Source organism: Pleurodeles waltl, chromosome 7, assembly GCF_031143425.1.
Source record: "Pleurodeles waltl isolate 20211129_DDA chromosome 7, aPleWal1.hap1.20221129, whole genome shotgun sequence".
NCBI classification, from domain to species: Eukaryota; Metazoa; Chordata; class Amphibia; order Caudata; family Salamandridae; genus Pleurodeles; species Pleurodeles waltl.
In genome coordinates, this window is record NC_090446.1 from 483,154,296 (window position 1) to 483,167,213 (window position 12,918).

Below are 12,918 nucleotides of genomic sequence, written 5' to 3' on the forward strand. Positions count from 1 at the left end.
TCCTCTCCTTTTAGTATCTGACCAAGAACCATACCATTTCCTCAGCAGGGGTAACATTTTTATGCAAGTGTGTCCTGAAACAGCTTTGTTTGTCTTTCGTAACAGACCTTCTGGAGTTGCTGAAGCCCATGGTAAAGGTTCTCATGGATGAGAGAGTATGTTTGCCATTTGATGGTTCTGATTCTGTGCTGTCACAATGATTCGACCAAACAGTACTTTGTGTGCTTTCATGATGATTGTCCTGTCATTGCTGTTCACTGCCTTCTTCTTGGACATGTTACTGAAGGTTCTATGGCCCATATTTATTCTTTTTTTTGCACCGCATTTGTGTCAATTTTTGACACAAAAGCGTTGCAAACTTACAAAACATAACTGTATTTTTTAAGTTTGTGCCGCTTTTGCGTCAAAAAGTGACGCAAATGTGGCGCAAAAAAAAGTATAAATATGGGCATTAGTTTGTTCATTTTCATTGGGTCATGAAACTTCTTAAAATGTGGATTATTCTCAAGTCTCAAGTTTGAAGTCTGTATAGCACTATTTCATGTGCCTTCATTATGTCGGATTCTATGTCTTGAGATGCCTATTTTTTTGCTGTGGAGAGACTAATGAGATCACGTGGCCCAACAAATAGGTTTATCCAGTTTTGAACTAGATTAGCAGCTCTCGTAACAGTATATTCGTCTTTTTTCAATTTGTGATTCATGTAGATCTGCTTGAGTAAGATCTGATCTGTTGTTACACACCATTTCCCTTATGTGGCCCAAAAAGGTGCTGCTGTGTTCAGTCATTAAATAATATCTTTACACAGCACCTGCGTTGAGGTTGAACCTTGTCGTACCACCCGGACTCTTTGTGTCCTGATTGACCGGAATTCTTCCAAATGGATTAACATCTGACAGTTGAACTGAAAAGCATCCATTGATAAAGTTGTGGTGTATCTCCGGATGTTTCACTGCAAGTAATGTTATTTTAGCATAGTATACAGGAAGATATCTAGAGTAGTTTATTCTGTCATACGCAAAGCACCATGGGATCATAGAGTGTATAGTGGTAAGATGTAAATGCCAATCTCCTTCTCAAGCAGCATGCAGCAGAGCCAGCAAGACATTTTCAACAATGTCCACATACATCATCCAAAGTGCAGAGAGGTCTCCATTGTCATGACGGAGATGTTCCAGGAATACATCCCAAAGCTGTTTTACTTCGGCAAAGACAGCATTCTGCAAAAGGTCATCTAATCTCTGTTGGCATAGGCCTTTTGCAAAGGCAGTAACATCCTCAATTAAGGAGTAGACTACCTGAATGTTCTTTTCGTAATCCTTCTCCACCCAGGGGATAAATTCCAAACAAGCCAGTCTCAACGTAGCTTCATACATGCACTTGTGTACTTGAACTGCACGATTGTACATACGACCTTCTAGTACTGATGACATTGATCCTTCTGCTATCATGTCTGCTTTAATGCAAAGGTTGCGAAGGCCAGCGTCTTGAAAGTGTTTTCCAAAAATGGACATGACATTGTAAATAGTGTGAAAGATGCCCATTCAAAGAATGATTCTGTTGTATGTTGCTTTATACTTCTAACAAAGTTTTCCATGATGAGTACTCCTGCAGGCTTGTCCGGGTAACTCATTTTTGGATATTTGACCAAAAATGAATTATACACTGGGGATCAGAGGGACAGGATGTGCTTGTTTCAGTCTTCTTCCTGATGCTGCACGGTCATTCAACACCAGCTCCGGAAAAATAAGTTAATTTTAAAAATGTTTAAATTTTACTTGCTGTACCTAATATAATCATAATTACTATTATAATTATTATCAATTTACATATCACATTTACTGTAATTGTAATTTTTAATAATACAATTCACAATAATAAAAATTATGAAAAAATGTCCATTTACATCAAGGCATCTTTAACTCACAAAAGGCAACGAGTTATGACTTGCTATCACATATTTTCCATCTCTAGGCATCCATACCTTGCCAATAAATCATATTAGAACCCATCCCCCCAAGTGGTACTGATAACGTGGTTGGCTGAAGGCCTATAAAATGCTTTCGCTTTTGCAGTGTCCCACCAAGAACATGACAGAAGCCATTCCACACAGACAGGTAGCAATCCTCCAGACCCTACACCATGTTCCCTCGTTAAGTCAGTTACTCCTCTTTCTGGGCTTGACACCACTGACGTCCGGCTATGGGCACCCTGATGCAGATTGCTCTACACAAGAGATAAGAGGAAAGAACAAAATGTTTTTCTCCTGTGCTGAAAGGCTCCAGCAGTGCAGGATAAGAATTCTACAGAAGGTTCTCGCTTCAGCTTCTTTTGCCACCATTTGTAACAGGACTGAAGAAACAGCAAACCAGCAAACTGTTTACAGAGAAAGTGCTGATCTGCTACAATTGCAAGACAAGAAGCCAGAAAATCTCCTAGATCATGATGTAAAATGTACAGACCTTGTTGAGAAAGGACCAGGTAAAGCCTTGAGAAAGCAGACCCACTCATCTGGCTGCCATGCCATGCCCGATAAAAATACTTATTACAGCAGAACAGAGGCTGAGAACTTTACTTTGTTTAATGCTGTGGTGCATTTTGTTACACTGTATCTCGCACATTCCCTTACACCTTATTTGGTGTTTTCCCCTTGCTTTCGACCACAATACCAAAGTTTAGCCAAAGAAATTTCGGAAAGGCTTTTTGCCCTTGCCTTTGAGATGTACCTGGGTTGGAAGTGACATTGGATTGTGCTTGTTGGGGTCTATAAGGATCTCACTTCAAGGCCAGCCTAGCTAACTGCTGATAAAGGGGCTGTGGGGTGAAATATAAGGCGTGGGTGATGATGCTGATGTAGGCAAGTGTACTGGATTCAGATCTTGGACGTTAGGTGCAAGTTGTGGATGATGGATTTCTCTGAAGAGATGTACTGGTTGTCGGGATGGGGATGTCCCCAGGGAGATGTGTAGGGAATGGGTGGTGTGGTTCTCTACTGAGATGCACTAATTGTGACAGTGAAATGTTCCCTGCGGTGTACCAGAATAGGGCACACTTTTCATTTCCATTTACCTCATTGAACTCCGGGTTTAGGGTTTTCTTCTTGACAGATGTCTTGTGCTTTGACTTTTTCTCCACATCAGGCTTCAGGTACCTGCCGAGAAACAACTGCAGATAAGTAACATGTGAAGACGACACCCATGAAGAGAAAACAATGAAAATGGATGATATGACATGACTCTATTGTACGTGCTTTCAAATCCCTCAGAAAGCATTGAGCGATGATGTCACGTTTAAGTCATACAGCATTACAAGATGTTGCAGCAGAGACAATCGTGGCAGCAAAGAGATGCCTTTTAAAGAGCTTAACCTTTAAATATCACTCCCGAAAAATGCAGTTCTGATGCTATGGCTTTTTCACATGAATGCGGATGTGCCACACTTCACAAAACCCTCATTTGCTGCATAACATGCAAGGTGTAACAACTAATGTTTATGGAAAAACGGATTAGAAGTTAATGACACTGCTGCCCATGACTGCAAAGATTCACTTTTCAATAGCTAATTTAGCGTCTTTCAGATTTTGATTGCTGTATTCAGGCATTAGGTGACTCTTCTGCTCAGATAGCGAAAACATTGACAGCTGATGGACTTTGTTCTACATTTTTTGTTTCACTTGTCACTTGACACTGTCCTAAAAGTAGCAGTCATTTCAAGAAGGCATGTTAGATTTATTTCAAGGTCCAATGTCTAGAAACACGAAGTTCTTCTTGGTAGGCATTTACATATTAATTTTAAATGTAATACATTCTTCTGCATAGCTATTTTTAAGTGGAAAGACGTGCAAAGGGAGGATAAACTCCAAACTAAAGACGTGTAAACGCATAAACATGAAGTGTCAAATATGAGCAATACATTTGAATACAAGAAGTCTGGACACTTAAGGCTCTTTTCTGCTGAGGGCAACATAACATATCTGTGTACTCTAGGTGGGTTAAAGAATCATTTTAGTATCGCGTGGTGCGTGTGATTCCAAACTAGACAACGTTAATAATTTTTGATGAATTACCATAGACTGTACTGTGTATACTTTTCTTCCTTAGAAAACTGATGTATTTTTACAACGTAAGGATCCCTTTTGTATGAATGTGCCTTAAAATGTCAAAATGAGTAGCTAATTATGCCACAGAATGTGTTAGATATTTTGCCTTTAATTGCATAATTTGTAGCTTAATTTGCGTTTCCAGGTAGCACAATTTACCTTTCTGTGCTGCGTAGCTGGAGTTTCTGTGCTACAGTTCCCTTCGCCATTGTGGTATAATCTCCGTTGTCCCTGCCTATGAGGAGGGCCGACATCTCATTGCAAAGCCAAGGCTTCTTTAAAGAAAATACTTTCAGAAGCAGCCATAAGAGGGGTTTGAGAGTCTCTAACCTCCATGTGTTTTTTTTTCTTCTGTAAAATGAGCAAAGTAGCGTCTTATAAAATAGACCTTTTGTCTAGCATTGTGAGTAATCTGGATAGGCTTTTTCCTTTAATATTTTCCAATATTTTCCGTGCGTATTTTTTATTTTATTTTCCTATCTATTTTGTTATAATTGTATATTTTAATTACTTATGAGTTTTGTAAACTGATATGCCCTTCGATCCCTCTTTTTTAGCAACTGCATTGCAAATCCAATCACATCTGAACTCTGACTCTTTCCTCTTGAATCAATTTAAAAACCTGCAAAACAGGGGACAAAAATATCCAATGTTGCATCACAAGTAGTTTTATCAACATCTTTGCAAACCGGAGTAAGAGCAGAAATGATAGTATTAAAGTCAACAGTTCATATTACAAACACCTTTGGATGGTCAACCAGCCCGTTGCTAAACGTATCTTTTTATAGACATCCTTTGATTTTCCCAATTGTAAAATGGGTTTAGGGACCCATTCCAACACACAATTTGGAAGAGGAATTTAGGGGGCCTTCCTTCCAAACTGTGATTTGGTAACATGCATCAATGGTTTGAGACATCAATTCCATTTCCAAACCACTGGCCAGATACTGACTCTTCAGATGAGGGAGTAAGTGATTCGCAAACGTGAAGGGTTTTTATGGGACTCCTTCTCTTCTGGTAGTGAGGATGGCAGCCTCAGGGGGGACCGACCACCGCTGGGTCCATTTCTCCTTTCAGAAACCCACGTCCACCACCAACAGCATCAGACCCCTCACTGCAAGTGGAACAAGATCTTTAAGGACCAACTGATCTCCACCCTCACCCACGCCCCTCCACCCCACACCAGCGACCCCAACACCGCTGCCTTCAACCTCAAGCAATGGCTCGACGACTGCACCAACACCCTCGCTCCACTCAGAAAAAACACCAACACACGCACCAGCAAGAAAGCTCCGTGGTTCACCGCAGTCCTTCAAGCCTCCAAGAGGGAATGCCGGAAAGCCGAGAAGATCTGGCGCCAAGAGCAAACAGAAAGCAACTACGTCGCCCTAAAAATCAGCCATATGCAAACACCACCACCTCATCCGGACCACCAAAAGAGCTTTCTACAAATAACGAATTGACAGCAATGCACACAACAGCAAGGAGCTCTTCAACATCATCAAGGAACTCACCAACCCCAAATCCTGAATCAGCCGACCCCCCTCTATCACAAGACCTCTGCGACTTCCTCGCCACCTTTTATCACCGCAAAATCACAGACATTCGTGAAAGCTTCACAACACCACTTCCCACCACAACCACTGCCAACGCCGACCACAACGCACCCATCCGCACCAACACCCTGAATGCCTGGACCCACACCAACGACGAAGAACTACCAAGACCATGAGCACCATCCACTCCGGATCACCAGCCGACCCCTGCCCTTACCACGTCTTCAATAAACAGCCAAATCATAGCCCCCCAGCTCCGAACCATCATCAACAGCTCCTTTGAAACCGCCATTTTTCCAGAGAGCTGGAAACACGCCGAAGTCAACGCCCTGCTGAAAAAGCCCAAAGCTGACCCCGAAGACCTCAAAAACTACCGGCCCATCTCCCTACTCCCCTTCCCTGCGAAGGTCATCGAGAAGATAGTCAACAGCCAACTATCTTGTTTCCTGGAGGACTACAACCTACTCAACATCTCCCAGTCTGGCTTCTGCAAGAACCACAGCACCGAGACCGCCCTGATCGCTGCCACCAACGACATCAGGAGCAGGCTCCACAAAGGTGAAACCGTTGCCCTCATCCTCCTTGACCTTTCTGCAGCCTTCGACACCGTCTGTCACCACACACTTCACACACGCCTCCACGACGCTGGAATCCACCACAACGCCCTGAACTGGCTCACGTCCTTCCTCTCGGGCAGAACCCAAAGAGTCCGCCTCCCACCGTTACTGTCAAAAGCCACCAAGACCATCTGCGGAGTCCCCCAGGGATCCTCACTCAGCCCCACCCTCTTCAATGTCTACATGGCTCCGCTAGCCAACATTGTCCGATCCCATGGCCTCAACATCGTCTCCTGCATGGACGACACTCAGCTAATCCTCTCTCTCACGAAAGAGCCCGTAACCGAAAAAGACCAACCTCTGCACCTGACTCCATGCCATTGCCAAGTGGATGGAAGCAAGCCGCCTCAAACTAAACTCAGAGAAGACCGAGAACGTAATCTTCGGCTCCAACAAAGCAGCATGGGATGACTTCTGGTGGCCTGCCACGTTGGGAACCGCCCCAACTCCCACCACCCACGCAGGAAACCTCAGCTTCATACTGGACTCATCACTCACTATGACCCAGCATGTCAACACCATCTCATCCTCATGCTTTAACACACTTCGCATGCTTCGCAAGACCTTCAAATGGATTCCCATAAAAACCAGAAGAACGGTCACCCACGACCTCGTCAGCAGCAGACTGGACTACGGTAACGTACTCTACGCGGTAACAACCCCCAAGCTCCAGAGAAAACTTCAGCGTATCCAGAACACCTCAGCATGACTCATCTTCAACCTCCCTCGCCACAAACACATTTCAGCCCACCTCAGAGACCTCCACTGGCTCCCTGACTACAAAAGGATCACCTTCAAACTCCTGATCCACGCCCACAAAGCTCTCCACGGCGCCGGACCTGCCTACCTCAACGAGCGCCTCAACTTCTACACCCTGACCCCCCAGCTCCGCTCCGCCAACCTCGCCCTCGCCACCGTCCCCCGCGTCCACCATACCACAGCTGGCGGCAGATCCTTCTCCTACCTTGCCGCCAAGACCTGGAACTCCCTCCCTGTGAACCTACGTCTGACCCAGGACCTCCTGACCTTCAGGAGGCACCTCAAGACCTGCCTCTTCGAGCAGTAGCACCCCCCAGCGCCTTGAGACCCTACCGGGTGAGTAGCACGCTTAACAAATTACCGATTGATTGATTGATTGATGTAATGACTGAGGGACGCTCTGTCTGCTCATTTGGAAAATTTCCTGAACAGGAAACATTTATTTTTTAGGAGCAATACTTGTTCTATAAAGGAACGCAGGCGGCTTAAAAAAAACATACGTTTTTAGTGTGGGAATGTAAACAGAGTTATGGGTTCTACTATCCCTTGCAGTCATACCACCATCCCTGTGTTTGCAGCCAAACATACTGGGGGGCAAATTGTGAATAGCCTTGTAAATATAATTAGGCAGATTGTTCTTCAACCCGCTGCGACTGTTGATTTTGCAAACTGACCTATTAGACTGGGAGATTCATAAAATCGGATTCCATTTCCAAAAATTCAGTAGCAATTTCGCAAATTGAATCCTACCTAGTACAACTAGAGCCCTTGATTCAGTAATATTCTGCTTCAGTAATTCGCTTCCTCGCGCCACCATGTGTCTACTCTTGGTATTACAGACAAGCAAGCCAGAAATGCTAGATTTATTTTGGGAAGCTTATACAAGTTACTCCAACCTCATATATAACATAGTACGGGATCCAATACAGGCTAAATATATACATTTTTTTGCAGCGGTTCTCCTCAACTCGTTTTTTTTGTTGTGTACAAGTTTAACTCCTTGCTCAGAAAAGCCTACTTAGACAGCAAATTAAAGCCAGCAAGATGGATTTTCTTTGCATAATTTCTCATCAAAAACATGAGCGTTTCCGCACTGAACACTGGTTATCTCAAATTGTGATTCAACTTTCATTTTCACATAAAAGATGAAATTCAGATCTTTATTTGTAAAGATTCTTAATTTGGGAATAACGTGTAGGAACTAGAAAATCTGCCATGTGTTACGGTGGTGCGGGCGGGAGGGGTCACTTGCTGGAATGTAGGTGCAAAGAAAAGTGATGAATACTCTGCAGTCCGATGTAATCAAACCCTTTTAACCCCTGTGTCCTAAACTAATGTAATTGCAGCCTTTCTGAGTATCGCCAGTTCCAAATGAAGAGCTCGCATCTGATAAGTCTACTAAAGGCTCGTCACTGGCCTGGATTTCGGGTTTCTAGGGTACTTTTGAGATACTGGTATTTTTTTACAATCATTTTTTTGTATCCTTCTTATTATGTTTACAGTGATGCAATTGTATCAAGACAAAGCATGCATAAAAATTATTCATTTCACCCCTAGCCCCATCATTCGTCTTTCAAACGCCACGGTAAGGTTAACAATACAGTCATGAATTCTAGTGTAATTATAAACTCGGTTACACTTACCCGTCCTTAAACTAACTTTCCTGCATCCCTTCTTAATTTGGTTTGTCAAAAATCATGTAAACAGAGAGCTCTTAGTTTACCTCGCACAAAACATTAGTGCTCTTTTGTAGACATGCACATTACTTGGGGCGACACATTTTAGAGAGCTTCTTGTCAGCAGTGGCGCGGGAATAGTTATCATAGTGGGATGCTACCATCAATGTTACATCACTGAACTCATAGGGATTATAAAAAATCCAAGCGTCACACTAAGAACAAGTGTAGCAAATGAGACATGCCCATTCAGCAGAAGAGTACATATATTACCCAAGCATGGGGTGGTAGGACATTGTAATTTACAGGCAGCACATTTGCTTTTGAAATGGCTTGCACAGGCATGCAGCTGTACTGATTAAACTATAAGCACATAAAGTATAATGTGTGGAAATCGAGTTTCAAAAATATTTATAATTTGAGCTTCACCAATTGCTTTGCTTTGTTTTGAACATATTAAAATCCTTTTCATCCTACTTAAGAGTTACCAAAAAAGATTCATTTGTGCTTTCCTAACTGCTGATACATTTTTTATAATTTGTGCAGCTCGTTTACAGGGATTTAAATCTTGTTGCATTTGAAAAAAAGACATCCTACATACAGTCTTTCCTTCCACGCTTCCTGTACCTGAGCAAGATCGACATGTACTTAACTTTACAAAATAGTTTCACATTGCAGTGAGGGACCGACAACTGAACATCAATCTCCATGTTAAAAATATAAGAAGCAATTTGACAAAAGGCATTGCCTGACGTTTGACCTCTGTCTTTGAATGGACAGTAAATGTGACAAGATAAGAACAAAATTTAAAGACACCTTTATTGCTCATTCACCTTCTGAACTCCAACATTGTGGCTTTTGGGGGTGCTGCGTCACCCGCCACACTCCTATTTCCAGTACCTATGCTTGTCAGTGCAGTTGAGGTCATGGGTTAGTTTCTCGTAGGCCATCTGCAACCACAGTTTACCAAACCATTATGCTATGAAAGGAGCAATTTTTTTTTCCAATACATGTCTATCATGATTTTGGCCGCTCCAAGCGTGTGCCTCAGAAGCAATTTTTTGTGGTTGTTGGCCGGAATAAAACAGTTTTTAGTGCAGCCTAACATGGCTCTTCCTGGGTCAGAGGGTACATCATAATGCAATACACCCTTTAGATATCTGGGTGCTTCCTTTCAGAATGTAGTGATATATAAGCACTCTGACCATGTATGCATTATCGAGCCCTTCTCTTTTGAACATCACCTTTAAATCTCAGGTACAGTTGGATAAATTTGGTGTAATCTCAAAGAAGGTAGGATTGTGTAAGTAGATTCTCTGTTAGGTATGCTCTTGTATACCTTATGTATGTTTGACAAAATTTCTAGCTACTTTTCTTGTGGTATCTCTCTCTATTTAGCTTTTGAGACAACCTTTCCAAGAATTTCCTGGGAGGCCTACCTGTACCATCTTTTATAAGTCATAAATGCAAGTAATCATCACTCTAGCTTCCAAGTGGGTTCGTACAAATTTCTCCATAAGGGACATCGTGGCTGCTGTTTTGTATAAAGGATGTGTAAACCAATTCCTTGGATGAAAGTACTGTAATCAATCCTTTTCTGAGAATTTAAAGATCTTTTTTATATTGCTGTAATGATTTAATTTCATCTTCTTCAGCATATCTAAGATCAGTTTCGGACAATTTTGTTTTTATATTTGTTTTCGAAATTATCTTAGTATTGTGTGCAGGGATTGGCATTGGTAACTGGTCTTAACTCCTTATTTGTGTATATGGATCACAGAAGATTTAGACTCTATTTTCATGGCAGTGTCATCATGCTCAGACATCTGCAACTTGCCCCATGCTTTCAGGGAATTTTGCTCAGCTCTACAGGCATGTGCTGTGCCAATGCATGAACAGCCTCTTCCACAGCATGATGTCTCTGGTTGCAGTGTGTGTGACTACATTTCATTGCGATTTCTCTGGGATACTATCAGGAGCAACAACACGAGGAGATTGGTACAAGAGGGGTATGCATACAAGCGGCTTCAGGTAGATATTGGGTGCAAGCTTGAATACCTAGGCCCATATTTATACCTTTTAGCGCTGCATTTATGTCATTTTTTGATGCAAAAGTGGCTCAAACTTACAAAATACAATTGGGGCATATTTATACTTGTTTTGCGCTGAATTTGCATCATTTCTTTATGCAAATTCGGTGCAAAACTAACTCCATATTTATACTTTGGCACTAGACCCGTCTAGCGCAAAAGTTATGGAGTTAAAATCATTTTTTGGACGTGGAAACCTACCTTGCATCAATTACATGAAAGGTAGGTTTTCCCATGCAACAACTTACTCTATAGCATTAGCAGCAAATAATGGTGGAAAGCTTGTTTTGCACCATTATTTAATGCCTGGGTCAGGGCAGGCGTTATGGGACCTGTGGGCCTATTTCCAGGGTGGAACACCATGGAATAAGCACACAGGTGCCCTCCGGAGGCCCCAGGGACACCTTCTCCCACACCAGAGGGACAGCAAAGGATGGGGTCCCCATCCCAGGTAGGTATAGGTAAGTGCAGGTAAGTATTATTTTTTTAAGTGCCTTCGGGGGACCTGAAATGGGCCCTCCTACATGGCACTGGGTGCAATGGCCCTCCCCAGGGGATCCTGGTCCCCTGTGTTGGCCATTGAGGTGATGGGCATGACTCCTGTCTTTTCTAAGACAGGAGTCATGTGGTATGGATTGTTTTGCATCGGAAAATGATGCTAGGCTGGTTAGAGTCATTTTTTTTTACTCTAACCTGTTTAATGTAATTTTTTGGTGCAAAACCCCCTTCTCCCATAGTGCCGACCCCACCTGGCTAACGTCATTTTTTTTTATGCTAGCCTATATTTTGCGCCGGCTTGCACCATTCCATAAATATGGTGCCCGGCTGGCCCTCAAGAATATTGCAAGCCGGTGCAAAATGTTTTGATGCAAAACTGCGTTAGTGCAGTTTTGCACCAAAAAGTATAAATATGCCCCTATATTTTGTAAGTTTGCGCTGCTTTTGCGTCAAAAAATGATGTAATTGAGGCACTAAAAAAGTATAAATATGAGCCCTAAAGTCAAGATAGTCAAGTAGGCGAATCTAAGGGACAAGTGAGAAAAAAGTGTCATTTAAGGGAGTTGTTCGCAATGTGGTCGAAATAAAAAAGCAAATGAAATGGTGAAGAAAAAGTAAATGATATTCCCTTGTAGTAGGTGGTTAAAGCTGCAGTTGAGAGCAGAAGGGCCATTTGGCTAGGGTGTGCAGGGTGAGGAGACAAATGATGAGAGTGGTGTAACTATGGTAGAGGACAATCATCCTCAAAAGGATGAACAGGTATAGGTGATGGTTCTCAAAGATGGGTAATGAAGAAGAGTTGGTTGTACAGCACTGTACTGCAGCCAACGTATTGCACCCACTGCATTGGCATTGTAAAGTATGTATTTACAATAGTTAGGTCTACAGCTCCACTACTTGACGAGGTAGTTGAAGGCAAATTAATGTAGTATTTTGTCATGCAACATTTCACATGATATAATGCCCAGCCACCAGAAGACGGTACATGACCTCCTATGTTTGTAACACGGATGAATGAAGACGAGGTGGAACATATCGCCCACTCAGGCACATTAGAGGACGTTTATTTGTCGAATTTTGAGAATAAGGCTGGAAGTTGACAAGACAAGATTTCAGGCCAGGTTCCTTCCAACTCGAAATGCATTTAGCAGAACAAGATAAAGAACAGTGTATTTTGTAAGTTTGCGCCGATTTTGCGTCAAAAAACGACGCAAATGCGGCGCTAAAAAAGTATAAATATGGGCCAGTGTTCTTTATTTGCCATTTTCTGGAGCATCGAACAACCAGAATGACTTACTCTGAACCTCTCCGACAGTAGTGTAACCTTCTTTCCTAAATCCCCAGTATCATTAATGATGCATTTACCCACATCTGAGAAACCGTACAGTATTATAGTTAACGCGCAATTTGATCTTGTCTCAAACCTCGCCCACAATATGTTCCCCATCCCTGCTTAGGACCATATCATATTCTATGTTTTGATTAAATACAGGCTCCAGTTGTTGTTTTGTTAATAAAAGTTCATCATCACGCACTTCAGCTTTTTGTGTTGCATCTTACACATTGTTGTTGACAACAATTGCGTTAGTACATAGAAAAAAAACAAGATTATTGAGAGCCTGC

At 42.4% G+C, this 12,918-nt stretch overlaps 1 protein-coding gene across 1 annotated transcript in view; it reads right to left on the minus strand.

The window, feature by feature from the left end:
• The window catches only part of DOC2A (double C2 domain alpha), an 846,604-nt gene that overhangs the window by 39,991 nt on the left and 793,695 nt on the right, over window positions 1-12,918 (minus strand). Inside the window, exon 9 of the mRNA XM_069244126.1 lies at window positions 3,070-3,151. Within this exon, the coding sequence (XP_069100227.1) occupies window positions 3,070-3,151 (82 nt within the window). The remainder of the gene's footprint in view (window positions 1-3,069; window positions 3,152-12,918) is intronic.